At 39.8% G+C, this 15,138-nt stretch overlaps 1 protein-coding gene across 1 annotated transcript in view; it reads right to left on the bottom strand.

Moving 5' to 3' along the window:
* The window catches only part of epha10 (EPH receptor A10), a gene marked incomplete at both ends in the record, with an annotated part of 224,510 nt that extends 211,358 nt beyond the window's left edge, over window positions 1-13,152 (bottom strand). Inside the window, one exon of the mRNA XM_083899397.1 lies at window positions 13,074-13,152. Coding sequence (XP_083755523.1) covers window positions 13,074-13,152 — 79 coding nt within the window. The remainder of the gene's footprint in view (window positions 1-13,073) is intronic.
* Window positions 13,153-15,138: the final 1,986 nt, after the last annotated feature.

Genomic DNA, 15,138 nt, shown 5'->3' with positions numbered 1-15,138 from the left:
GGCTCAGTTGAGGCTGATGATCTCTTTGCCAACATCTTTAAGGAAGGGCAACACATTTAACCTCCAGTAAAACACTACTCCTCTACACACACAGACATTGCCAGATCTTTTCCCAGTATTTTTCTCACAGGAGACTAGATGTCTGATGCTACAGAGTGTGGACAGTCAAATCTGAGTCACTGTGGAGTCACAGAAAAGACCAGGTAGTTCTGGAAAGTTTGCAATAATAGCTTCAGGATCAAGTGAACAAAGAGGTTTAAGAATAAATTGCCAAATCACGAGCGACCTCAGCCCTGAAGTACAGAGACATACCATATCGGATTACTAGTGTTTATGTGGCCAGTAGCCTCTGAAAGTCAGACCACAGATGAAAGGTTTTTTTTGTTAAACCGAAGCTGAAGTGATTGACGTGTGGGTGATTTTTTTTTTTTTTGACGCCTAAAAAGCAAGGAAATTAAAAGAAATGCAGGGAAGTGTGAGGGAGGTTGACTGACTGAGCTGTGCCGAGTTGCCAATTCAATCCCCCCACATGCCCACTCACATCAAGCCTCGCATTAATGCAGTTAGTGTTTACTTTAAATGCAATGCACACACACACACACACACACACACACACATCCTGTGGGGTAGAAGATTGTGCCAAGATCACAGCAGCTACAGCTCTGCACAAAGACACAACAGTGACATTTATCAACTTTAGACACTTCAGGATACAAATCCTGCCAAGAAACTCCTCAAATCTATTAGTATCCTAACAAAAAGCAGCCAGGATGAATCACGAGTATAGATATCTGGCAGATATCTGTAGTCAGAGATATTATTTCATTCAATTTCTCTTTTTTCAGTTTTTTTTTTTTTTTGCACATAACCTCTGAAGAACCTTTAGAGAACAGGACATTTAGATGTTTAGTGTGTATGACATAAAAAGCACACATATATTTGCCTAAGTAGCTCTCGTTTATGCTTTTTGACCTCTAACCTCAACTATTTACATAAAAGAACAAGGTTATATTTGCTCACTTTTCTATTACAGTAACCATACTGATAACACTCGCCTGTCCTCGTCTTCTTGCTGTGTGATTAAGACATAATGGCTGAGTGCACAAACAATCAGCACATTAACTGGAAACAGAAGTAATCATTAGCTACATCCCGTGTTTTTATTAATGAATTGTACACATGTACAATGTTTGGTAATTTATTGCACCACTAATTAGATGTTGAACACGCTGACAATGAACAGACATGGTTCTATTTTAGTGCTGCAACCAACACTTTATCTCACTGTCAGCACTGACAGTCACATAATATGTGATTATTGAACTCACAAATATTTTAATAAGCTTGGGTTTCCGTGAAAACAGTAACGTGATGTCCATGAACCCAAAAAAATCAGTGTTTTGAAAACAAAAATGCAAATTACTTTAAAGCTTGGAACTGAAGATGTGACAGCTGTGGTTATTGTTGATGTTTTCGCGAAAAAAAAAAAGGCCCTCGGCCCTTAGTTTTCTATATTTTAATAATAAACTTATGAATAGTGACTTTACCTGTCAAATTTTTGTAATCAAATGAATATTCATGCTCATCCCTAGTGTGAAGTTCCATCATGCATCTTATGCATCTTATGCAGCTGCAGCTGAGACCTCAAAACTTGATTCCTGATAAACCCCCATCTTCCTTCCCACATATTCACACATATACTCTCTGGCCCTCTTGGCCGATCCATCAGAATAGACCCACTGCTGTAGTCGTGTCCTTACCCTGAACAAAGGAAATCAGGTAACCCCATCGGAATTCGATAAAGAGAAATTCTCTCTCTTGCACTTACAATTCATCAGTCTTATCAGTCTCAGTCAATGTGCTCCAGTGGGTTGTGGGAGGTAAATAAGGATGAGCTGATGCACTGGCTTGTTATAGGAATTATTGGTCTGTTTCATTATACACAGCACACAGGTGCCATGGAACAAAGCCATGGTGGCAGTTTGCAATTCCCTCTTCGCTTGTTCCCTCCCACCGACCTTCTCTACCTTCCAATCTTCTTTCTGTCACTCCCTCATCCACTCTTCCTCCTCAAGCCGCGTATACCTCCATACTCACCCCTGAACCCGAGACCTCTTCCCGGTCCTATTTTTGTGCTTGTAATGCATCTTTGGATCAGACGCGTAGCCACATAAGGGCCAGTTAAACGTGGGCCAGTGCCACTATGATTGACAGCTGGCCCACCCTATCAGAAGTGCAGCATTAACTTGAATTGAATGGGCGAAAGATTACGCATCGTGCTGTCCGGTGTGTCCGGTCAGGAACACTCTACTGGCGGCAGCAGTAGTAATTCTCCTTGGTAAGATATAAACCTCACAACACACATGTGTTTGTGCACTTCTTTCGCCTTCCCCGGCTCATGCGCCTCTGACTGCAGCCAAAGCTCAGCGCTCCTCTCTCTCTCTTCTCTCTGAGATGGCGGAGTGTGTGTGGAGCTGAGAGCGTTTTGGTTTTGTTTCAACTTTTTGTGAGTGAGGAAAACTATTTTATTTTTTTGGTGTGAGTGTGTTTATGAGTTTGTTATTTAATTGTTCATTGTCAATTGTGTGTGTGTGTGTGTGTGTGTGTGTGTGTGTGTGTGTGTGTGTGTGTGTGTGTGTGTGTGTGTGTGTGTGTGTGTGTGTGTGTGTGTGTGTGTGTGTGTGTGTGTGTGAATTGTTTGGTGGAGGCAGCATGCTCTGTGTAGCACAATGCTGTACCCGCGGAGTTTGAAAAGCTTTTCCCCGCAGTGCAGTGCTCAGTGGAGGAAGCCGGGCTGGCTGTGGGAGAGGTGGTCGGGTATGACAGTGTAAAGTCTGCCTCGAGGATGAATGGGGGCCATAGTACTGTTCTTTGACAGCACGGCTAAGGTTAGCGATGTGGTGGAGAGAGGAGTAGTCACTTTCACTCCCCTCTCGTTAACCCAGCCACAAAAATCATAATCATAATCCTCCCCCCGTTCATTAAAAATGAATTATTAGGGAAGGAACTGTCAAGACATGGACAACTTGTGTCTCCCATTAGAATGGTTTCACTGGGGTGTAAATCTCCCACACTAAAACATGTAGTGTGTCACAGGAGACTAGTATACATGATACCGAAAGAAAGAAACACTGATCTGAGCCTGTCCTTTTCTTTTAAAGCAGATGGTTTTAATTATGTTGTTTTCATATTTCATTTTTCATGTGGTATTCACTCTGGTTCCTGAAGTGTCCTCATAACTGAACAGAGTGATTTAATCAAACACATGATGGAGGAGGATATGTCTGATGACGATCTCCTCAAAATATCACAATAAAAAAAAAAAAAACATTGATTCTGGAAAACAGAAGAGTAAAGTAAAGAAAAACAACTCTCAGATGAGTCAGAAAGTGATGTTCCCCTGACTCAGTTGGACTCTCAGCAGAAATACTCTCCAGAGAAAATCAAAGCCTTCCTTGAACAAACTAAAGGAGCCAGGCTGATTAATGTCGGAGAGTTTTTTCCCGTCCTTAATTTATTTATTCATTCAGCCAGGCCGCTTACAAGGAAGAGCTGTGGAGAGGAAGTTTTAACAGAGCAGGAACTATTCAGATTAAAGAAGTTGAAAGCTCAAATCATCAACGATGAAGATGATTTTGAGATGTTTTTACCTTTTAATGACTGCTCTTATTACTTGTTGTTTATTTTTTCTATCTATGTGTGATTTTAAATATCAGCACCTTAAACCTAAACGGGGCCAGGTCCGATTTTAAAAGAGCCGCTCTTTTTAAACTGATGGAGACTAAAAAAAATAGATGTCATGTTTGTTCAAGAAACTCAAAGCACCACAGACAACGAAAGTGACTGGAAAAGGTCTTTTAAAGGGGAGGTGGTTTTAAGCCACAGGTCCAGTCTGAGTGGAGGAGTGGGGATTTTATTTGCTCAGAGCTTTTTACCTTTTTCTCTTACTGTTGATGAAATCATTCCAGGTGCTTTATTGAAGGTCAAAGCTGTCTTTGAAAATGTAAAACTTGTGTTTTTAAATGTCTACACTCCCACTAATGCAGTGGACAGGGATTTTAAAGACTGCTCTGGGATTTTAATGGATTATACACACCTCACACCACAGGAAAAACTTTCTACAGATTACTGGTAAAAACAATGAATAAAGCGAAACTGGACAAAAGACCTGACACCCCATGGAGGAGATATCTGCAGCCGGCTCCTGCAACCAGACCTGAGTGAAGATCCTTCTACAAACCTCCACTCTCTAAAAGACACGCAGATATTCACTGGAGAGTCCTCCATGGGCTCATAACAGTGAATTCCTTTGTCCACCATAAACCCAGCAGTAGAGGACAAATGTCCCTACTGCGACCAAAGAGAGACTGTGTTTCACTGTTTTTATGAGTGTCTTCGTCTTTTACCCCTGTTTCTGTTTTCACAAACAATTTTTACCAAATATGGAGAGGTTTTTACCAAGCAGCTTTTTATTCTGGGTTTTAAATACACACACCGACACAAGAACAAATGCCAGCTTTTAAACTTTGTTTTAGGGCAGGCCAAAATGTATTTTAGCCGAAGGAGAAAGGTGCAGGATGGTTTTGTTTTATTGTTGAACCTGTCACGATGTGTATGAACATGATGAAGTCCAGACTCCTCATTGATTTTAACTATTACAAAGCAGCAGGAGATCTGGACTCTTTCCAGCAGGTTTGGTGTTTTAATCAGGCTTTGTGTTCTGTGGAAAACCACACACTGCAGTTTGGAGATGTGCTCATGTAATTCAAGTGTTTATTTATTTATCTATAATCTAAAGAGTAAGAGTGGAGATATGTGATTTTTATATATATTCAGATGATTCTTTGAAAGAAAAACGAATAATAAAGTTGATTCAAAAAACAAATCTCTCTCTCTCTACTATCCTTTGCTCATATCTCCACCTTAATCTCGGCTCTCCTGAAAATGACAATGTCCCCGGGGCTTCAACAAAGGGGAAGAATGCGGCGCGGTGGCTGTCAGCTTCACAAAACACGGCCAACCTTTCATATTCACGGAGTTCACAGTCATCTGACACATACAAGTCTGCGGATTTTCTCGGCATTGGAAGATGGACCAGTGCAATCACGGCCGAAGCAGCAGAGCAGAAATAAGCCTGAATAAAATACACACAATTAGTCCCAAATGAAGCCTGGGAGGATGGAGTGCTGCTCCTCTGCCACTCTGTCAACTGCTGGTCGACCCAATATTAGTCTGATCACTTTTAAGTATTTCTTTTAGCACTAATTATAAGATTCAGTTATATTTAATGGGGAGTTTATTAATAATTAAACACTTCAATTGATTTGTATTCAAAAAAGACAACAATAAACAAACAAGGGCTGCAGTATGGGCTGAAATATGTGCCACGAGAAACTGAATTTGAATCATTTATATTTGAATTTGAATTGCTAAACTTGAATAATTGCATTAAAAAAAAATGTCTTCCTTTATCCTTGAACTACCCGGATGTCTGTCACAGTAATTAGAATCTGAATTTTGAGAACTGAATCTGAAGATATATGGAGTGTTGAATTTGAAAAATTCAATTCCAAATTTTACTATTCAGATTCAGTTTTTCAATGCAGTAATTCAAATTAAACAATACAAATTCAAGCTATAGATTATTTTCATGAAGCTGAACCAGAAAATATTGAATTATAAGCAGCTACAAATATCAGACAACGTGTTTATATTTGGGGGGGGACTAAAATCGATTAATTGTTGTTTACAAACAAAATAACACCATCTCCATTTTCATTAATATCAGTCAATCTGACAGCACAGCATCAGCACTGCAAACCGATGCCACTATATTGTAAGACAAGTCAATACCAAATCCCCTTAAGTACATAAAAGGTATTTTGAGGCAACAGAAAACAATATTCAAGTCTTCCAGACATGTTCAAGTAGGTCTATAAATACTGAGGTACAGGGAGTTATTTAGGGCCTTGCCCTTAGGAAACATTATTAATGACAATTACTTTTTTTTTCTCAAGTGTGGCCTCCTCCACTTGACCATTTGCCTAGGGAACAGAGTCTGTTAGTGCTGAATTGCCTGCAATGGCCAATCTCAGCCAAAATAAACCTATAAATGGCTCTTTCCCATTTTGCATGCATCTTGCAAGTGTTTTAACCGAGAGTATAATATAGAAACTATAGACACATAGAAACAAACAACCATTCACCATCACACTCACACCTATGCATGTTTTTGGACTGTGGGAGGAAACCGGCGAACCCGGAGAAAAGCCACACACACACGGGGAGAACATGCAAACTTCTCTGACAGTTCATGCAGAATGGACCTTGTTCCGACTGGGTCACAAACTTTTGCTGCAAAGGCAAAGAGCACTAACCACTACGCCAACTGCATGGCCAATCATGTCATTTGAACCCTTTTAAATTTTGTTTATAAAAAAAGTTGACATGATTAGCATCTTGTGAGTGAAAATATGTTTTCATGTAAATGCAACCTTCCTGGGATAAGTAAAGGTTAATTAGTCATATCAATAAATTATTCATAAGATTTTGAATAGTAATTAGTATGTGTGAGTGATTCAATTTCCTTTTGTACTTCATCGCTGTTGAATTAAGATTTACTTTTACTTTCCTGTGATTAGTGCAACCACATGAGTCATAAGGGTAGTGATGTCAGTAAATCAAATTAGCTTGGAAATCACTTTAGAGAGTTGTATTTTTTTTAATACAAATGTTGATATTTGGGAACAGTGTATAAATAATCTCCCTACTGTAAACAATGCCTTCCCTTTCCTTAAGGTGTCATTTAAGACAGACATTCTGTTTAGAAGAATCTAAAAGAAATGTTCAATGTCAGTCTTGCTTTTTGCAAGTTTAAAGTGATGGTATGGTTCTGATAGTTGTAAAGGTTTATGGAAAGTGCAACAGTGTGATATGATTAAGTTTTATCAAGTTATCAAGTTTTTTAATTTATATAGCACTTTACAATAGCCAGACGGTACCCAAAGTGCTTTACATAAAATCAATAAAATAATACATAAAAATAATACGTAAAAACAATACATAAAAACAGAAAGTGCTACTACTGCTGCAGGGTATAAGAGGCCTTCTAAAAGTGCATAAAGTAGAAAACAGGTGAAATAAGTACACCTGAGAGAAGGACTACCCTAGTAAGAGTTAAAAGCCAATCTAAAAAAGTGTGTCTTCAGCTTCGATTTAAAAAGGCTGAGGTCAGTAGTGGTGCGAATCTCAGCGGGCAGTCTGTTCCACAGCCTGGGAGCTGCGACAGCAAAAGAGCTACACTGAGATCGCCCCCCTGTTTACGCCTGGACCTCCCGACCTCTAACAGGAGCTGGCCAGAAGAACGGAGGGCTCTGCCATGATCGCGAACAGTTAAAATCTCTGACAGGTAGGAGGGAGCCTGGCCGTTAATGGCGTAAAAAACAAACAATAAGAGTTTAAAATCAATTCTAAAACAAACTGGAAGCCAGTGGAGTGACGACAGCACCGGGGTAATGTGTTCACGCCTGGACGTGCCTGTTAAAAATCTGGCCGCAGCGTTCTGCACAAGTTGGAGACGCGAGATTAAAGACTGGCTAAGGCCAACATAAAGCGCGTTGCAATAGTCCACCTGATTAAGATTCTGCTTGGCCTCACTCACTGGAAAGAACATATCTGACAGTTCAGGCCATGCATGACACATACTAAAGAGGAGCACTTGTATATAAAGTCAATGGAAAGTGGTAGAATGAGAAAAGAGGTGATGTTTTGTCTTCATAAGAGACTGAAAGAAAACAAAAATAGAGAAATCATAACAGGAAGATGCAGAATTCATGGACACATCTGTTAATTTGTCAAGCTGCCTCTCAATGATGAACATTAGACTGAAAACATCAGTCTTTACTTTTCATTGTGCAACATGTTTGACTTCCTGAGAGACAAAACAACAACCGTTCAACATACAATGTAATTATTTAGGGTTACTATCTGAGGGATTACAATCACAAAGGAAGGCTTTCTGAATCTTGAAAGAAAACAAATGCACATTAACAACAACATAGTGAAACTACATGGCTTGAGTCAATTTTGAATCAATGGTCCCATTCACCCGTAACTATTAACATCTGTTATCAGCATTTTGATCACATGTGGATACTGCTAAATATGATTATTCCCACCTTGCATAAAAATGTGTCTGGCTCTGGTTTCAGTGTATTCAAATGACTGACTGTACAGATGTGAGGGAGACATGATATGAGAGACGCATGAATAAGATTTTAAGAAGTGGAATAAGTCATTTACTTAATGTAACATTTAATAACAAATATTTTGGAACACTGTGAACAGATTTGAACATAAATAAATAAATGACCAAAGAACCAGTGGCACTGGCTGATGAGCTTTATCGCCTGGTCATAGACCACTTTATGGCTGAACTTTAAGTGATTGAATAAGTTGGTCGTGTTGCCTTGAGGAGCAGACACGACAGCGCCAGAAACTTTGCAAACAATTTCCTTTTGCCCGACGTCCGTCAAATTGAAGCCACAATTTTTTTTTTATTGTCCTATCTTTCTTCTCAATCAAAGGCTGCCTTTCTGCCATGTTTTCAATCACCCGCTCCTCATATTATTAGTCCACACGTCACACGCTTGCTGCAGCTGCACGTAACAAGGGTGCATCCAAGGTGTTTTTCTAGCATAGGAATTTACATACACGCTGCGCTGTACGGCGCATTAATCAGGTTTCTTCCTTTATAATGTTTATATGATCGTGAGAAGTCAAAATGGAAATCATTATTAAAATGTGATTACTTGTCCAGCCCTAGTGTGTGTGTGCATTAGGGCTGTAATCAACCAAAGAAACTCTTGGTCGACTAAAGCTCTGAAATTTCGACTCAAAGTCGACTAATTGGGGGGCTCTTTAAATTAAAAGCTGTAGTTCAACAGAGTCTAACAGCTCTGACAGCGTTTTGCATTACGTTTGTGCAATACCATAGCCCGTGATATCCAAAAAAAATTATGTTCTATGTCAACTAGCAATATCAGCACAATAACTGTTGAGGAATATTTATATTATTTGGTTCTGTGCATATCCTCGCGGAGAGCAAGACTGAACATAGGAGCTCAGCTTTGCAGCTGGCCCACAAATAGACCGTGGGACGATGTCGATGTTGCGGGCAGGTGCGCCTGCAGTTATAAAACAAATCAACGATTATTAGACTGAAACATTGACATATGCCAATATTCTGATATGTTCATACTCAAAACAGACGGAGCAACCGTAGCTAACCATTTTTAAATGATATTCCATGTTTGTAGTAGAGCTGTGAAAAGCAAACTGTTGCTTGCAAAGTTTGCATTCCACTTTGCATTCCACTTTTTACTGTAGCCTCAAATGAAAAGCTCAAAATTCACGTCTAATTAATGGCAATGCTTAACTGTCTGTCTCTCATGAGCCATGCCGCACAACAATCCACTGGGTTGTACTAAACCAAAATAGTGGAAAACAAGGGGGGTGTTCTCTGAAGACACGTGTTACCTGTGAAACAGGGTGTTCTAAAAGACCTCCATAAGCACTTGGTACTTTCCTCCTAATGAAAGACCTCCCCAAAATGAACAGCATATCTCTGGCACTGCGCAAACTGGTGTCCTTAGTGAGTCGCCTGCTAAGTTTGAAGCTTGTCAAGCAAACCATTGGACAGTTATGCATTTAACAGCGAGACATTCCACACATTTACAGATAGATGTGACCACGTCTGAATGTGGTCACTGTGATTACATCTGAAGACACATTCGGGACAGATATCACAAAGTATACACGACAAGTGAGGATTGAGGAGCACGCGGTTGTAATAAGACTGCAGGTAAACAGTAGTCTGCACACCTGCCAGGAATATAGTGCAGCCGAGTCCTGCTCCATCACTTTGACGCGAGGAGGCATCAAGCAAAAGCTACAGCTGCAGCGACAAGATGATCTCAAAGGTTACGCTGCAGTCTCTGACTCTCAATCACTGCGCTCCCATCACACACTCTGCCTCTATTGTTCTGTACCTGGCTCGTGCCCCCTCTGTCTCTCTCTCCCTCTCAGCTCTACTGCAGAACGGGATAGATGCGGAGGGAGGGAGGGAGGCAGGGAAGGAGGGGTGAGAGAGGTGGAGAAGTAAATGAGATCCCAATGAGATGCCAAGGTGTGTTAGCAGTGAGGCGTGGGGAATGAGAAAAGGGGGCCGGGATGGGGGGGGGTGGTGGGTTGCTCTGACACCCGGCTCTGCCTGCACAGTGCCCCCGGTCACATTAGTGTTTGCTAAGTCAGCTCAGGATGCAGGAGAAGCACAGGAGAGGAAGAAAACTGGGGGGTAGAGAAGAGAAAGAGGGGGAAAAAAAAGGATGACGAGAGAATAGTGATAAGAACAAAGGAAAGAAAATAGGCAGACAGGAGGCAGAAGGAACAACACGGAGTACAAAAGATGGGAAGAAGTAACAATATAAAAATGTAGGCGCACATTAAAAGGAACAAAACACGACATGGAAAACTGAAGCAGAGCTAATAAATGATTACAATGGCACAAGAGCAGATTGTGATTGAGCAGAATTTCATGAATGGTGCCACATAGTATAAAATCAAATCTTCACTAGAGGAAATACTAGAGCCTAAATAAACACTTCTGTAGTGAAAAGGGGGTTGTTCACTATAACAGAACACAGAGTGGATAGGTACATAAATTCCCTCATTAAATATGGACATAATGGCAGAGAACTTAAAAGGAAATCTCAACAGTGTTTTTCCGATCTCCCAAATCCTCATGAACCGCGAAGATGAATCGCTGCCAATACCAGGCTTTGGGAGCACATTGCTTTCACAGCAATTAATCGCAGCATCAATTAAACAAAAGCTAGCATCCAAATCCAGCTACCCAGCATTCCAGGGAACCTAATCGATCTGGCAATGAGTCTGGCAAGAGCTAAGAATGCTCCAGAGGAAGTGTGTGTGTGTGTGTATGTGTGAGTGCCAGAGAAAGTAGGGATGTAGGTATGCATGCGAGTAGATTTTACATGTGCGTGCACAGAAAGAGAGCCTAAGGAGACCGGAGATTACTACACCATGCATGTGTGCACATTATTTTCACGAGAGAGCTTGCATGCAACATGTTCATGTCAAGCCAAATGCGTGCATTAGAGTTTGCCTGCGCACCAAAGAGCTTTTGGATTGCGTGTGTCAGTTATGTGTAACTGTGTTGCGTTCAAAAACGCACCAAGCACAATTCCTCCTGAGTACACGGATGTGTGTGTGTGTGTTTGTGTGCGTGACTGATGATGATTGTGATTCCAAAAAACACTCAGCTATGTCTTGATAATAAAGCTTCTCTTTAGAAAAAAAGCCTGGGTATCTGAAGCCATTATGTGCTTTTCTGCTTTACAGTCTCAGAACTAGTTCAGCGCTCAGAACTGGGATCACTTTCACTGTATTTACCTCACACACTCTTATGCAGCATTTTGTAGTGAGGACAAAGACAAAATGAATTACCTGTCCCCTTACCTTAACCTTAAACATCACAACTAAATATCTAACCATAAAACCAAGTCTTAACCCATAGAAATTTCTTTAAAGTTTTGAGGATCTGACAAATGTCCTCACTCCTTACATTTAAAAGTTGTGTGGTTCTCACGATGATACCCGTACAACACACACAAAGTCTGGTTGACTTCCGATGACATAACATGGACATTACATTGATTAATTTCCTGGAGATTTACTCTGACCTTAACCATAACTACTGGACTTGACTTGAACCCATAACCCTAACCTTAACCTAACAATACAACATGTTTTCACCTAAAAGTGTAATAACTTGCATCATGGTGACACGCTTTTTGTCACCGTAGGGCAGAGAAATGTTCATGAAAACATAGTAAGATCTCCATAACATGAGTAATTCTGGGAACGCACACACACTTAGTCAGCACTGTGAATGTTAGTTCACGCTTAATGCTTTTCATAGGTTTGCAAAAATTAGTCAGAGAGGCGTTTATCTGTGACAAACAACCAGACCTCTGCTGCTGTTTGTAAATAAATGCTCCTTTACTCTGCCACACACTTGAGTGCAGATGCACTGGGGGCAATTAATCAAGCCGGCAATCCAAATCTCAATCCCACATCAGCATTAAATCTTAATAATCCACTCAGTGAATAGTGCATTTGTCTCCCTGCATCCCCACTTCTCACTCCTGACAGAAAAGACTAAAGACAGAAACCCCCACAGTTTACTGATGAAAAATAAAGCAGAGAGTAGAGTTGCATGCAGTGGATTAAGCCTGCGGATGCATCTGTGTCAGCGTCACTGACTGCTTCACAGTGTGGAAAGACAAAAGAAACCAGTTGCATGATGTTTGCGTGACAAAAACTCACATTTCATTTAGTTTAGTTTTTACTTTTGACTCTGAATGTATGTCTTTTTTAAGAGGAGCCTGAATGAAAGTGACTTTTTCTTGTCTGGATGTATCAGAAACTGGGATATTACGCAGACAGGACACTCGAAATATTATATACAGTTAAATTTATGTCTTTGGAAAAATAATCTGTATAACTTATCCACATTGATGGAGCGGTCGCTATGAATAATAATTCGTTTTATGCGTTTTTTTTTTTGATGAAATACATTTTGAATGAAACAAAGTGGAATCACTTATACTTTATTTTGTAAATCAACTCTTAGTATTGACTATAATATAACGCGTTATTGTGTTTGCTATTGCTTTCGGGTTCATCTGTAATAAACGCTCCGAGTTGAAGAAGCGTTGTAACGCGTAAAATTTTTTTGGAAACGCGGCTCTCTATCACATTTTCTCTCTCAGGATTTGCTTATAAAAACACGATATCAAATTGTCCAAGTGAATAACAATGGATACGCACTCATTACAGCGGAACATGCACCTGTTTTCCATCACAGGACAAGTGCAAAATACCCAAACTCTCTCCTCCGCAGACACAAGGATGCTGCGGACGAGAGCCGTTTTCCTAAACGAGCCACAAAGCACATGTTTGTTTGTTTGTTTGTTTGTTTGAATTCCACGTACCTTCTTCTGCGTTACAGTCTTCTACTCGGTTCATCAATAATATCCAAAGCACCGACATCAGCGTTTTAGGGAGATCCATGTTTGTGTGGCCAGGTCCGCGGGGCTCTTTTCATCGCTCTCCAGCCTGTGCGCAAGGCAGCCGCCAGCAGAGACCGCAGACACTCGGAGGTTTGAACGGAGCGGACGCCGTCTGGGCAACTAGTGCAGGAGCCACGCAGCCACACGCTCTATTTCATATCTCGGGGGAGGGTTTTGTCGAGGAGACTGACACACGGAGAGCGCAATGGAGTGGGATGTGGAGTGGAGGAGTGGACCTATCGAGGAGCTGCGACCGAGTCTCGCCAGGTATTTCCACTACACTTTAATTTACACTGTTTGTCCTGTCCTGTCAGTTTGGACCCTGATTTTATTCAGTAATAAATACTCAAAATAATAATAATAATAATAATAATAATAATAATAATGATAATAATAATAATAATAATAATAAAGACCTGCTACTCTTAGTTGATTGGTAATATTTAGCAAATCAATCCCTACTGTTTTATTTTAATATAATCAGTTTAAGTGTTTGTTTTTGGATGAAAATAAATCTCGCTTTCGAAGTTTAAGATATTTTTTACAAGGGCTGCTTCTAACTAATTGATATTTAATTGATTTGCTGATTATTTTTATTAATTTATTAATTTGTTGTTTGGGCAATAAAATATACAAAATATACAAAATGGTGGAAAATGTTGATGGTGTTAATCATCAAATTCATTTGTACTGTCATAGAGGAGCAACTTAAAATATAAAATTCCAAATATGTTGATAGATGTTTTATTTTAACCACTTTCTTTGCTCCTCTGTGTCAATAACCTGAATTTCTTTATTTTAATTTTATGACATTTTATGAACCAAAGAAATAATTATCAATAAGCCCAATAAGTCACATAATAACACATTTAAAGTTCATGATGGAGGCTGTAGTGGATCAACAGCTCTTGTGTGCCGTGATGTAAAATTGCTTGATTTTCGCTAGTGGTTTAGTGCAGGGCAGTTAGTGTTTGCACACTGAATTTTCAGGAAGAAAAGCCTGCAATAAAAAGCAGCATATATATAAAAAAAATTGTTTATCATTTATATCAGAGGTTAAGAATCAGTTTCTCCTTGTTATCCTGACTATGTGAGAGCAAGAGGGTGAGCACCAGGTTCCTGGAGGCAGTGAAGTCAGTGCTGACAATTTGTCAATACCTCAAACAACCACACTGCAAAAAAAACCCTCAACTTTCTTTTTAAATGTGAATAATTTTGGTTGATTCTACATGTTTGTCTGTTTATGGTCAGATCCAGAGTGGAGAGAAAGTGATCAAAATTTTTCACCCTTTTCTGACATTTTATGGCCTAAAGAGCTAATCAGTTAATTGAAAAAATAATGGCAATTAACGAACAATGAAAGTAATCATTTTAGGGGAATGAAGTGTAACTTCTGTTAATCAAAATCCAAACCACTGTGTTTGTAATATGGGAAAAGTGCCAGAAAAAAACAGCAATAAAAAAAAATATGGATTATCTAGTACATTATTCATATTTGGCTCTAAAATTAAAATGTTGCATAAGAAATTTGAATATTTCAGATTTAACATGTAGTGACAGAATGCAAACATTAATGCATTTATTCAAGGTCAGAGCAGTTATAATTAGTGGTTTATAGCAGATTTAATCCTGAAGGTATATTTTTCCTTGTCGTTGTCAGAGGTGAAATTCTAATCATAGGGCTCCCTCGGAGAAAACCCTACACATACAGTTTGTGTCATTGTCCACAAATCCCAAGTCATTCACAGTCTTTTAACCAAATATTCACATCTACAATGACACACCAATTGTTCCTCCAAAATGTATTTTTGATCATTTGTGTTACGGAAATCGTGTCCCCTCTGATTATTGATCTGATGCCACTTAAAGGCGCCATTTGCAACAATGTGGCCAAAAACGGTTACTACACTCAAAATCAAAACACTGGGCCAGTCGTATCCGCCTCCCACTCCACCCCTCCCTTCCAGAGTCCAGGTTGCCAGAGCGA

This window comes from Microchirus variegatus (genome assembly GCF_963457635.1).
Source record: "Microchirus variegatus genome assembly, chromosome: 13".
Classification (NCBI taxonomy): domain Eukaryota; kingdom Metazoa; phylum Chordata; class Actinopteri; order Pleuronectiformes; family Soleidae; genus Microchirus; species Microchirus variegatus.
The sequence above is the reverse complement of the archived record's forward strand: the minus strand, read 5'-3'. Positions and strand labels throughout refer to the sequence as shown.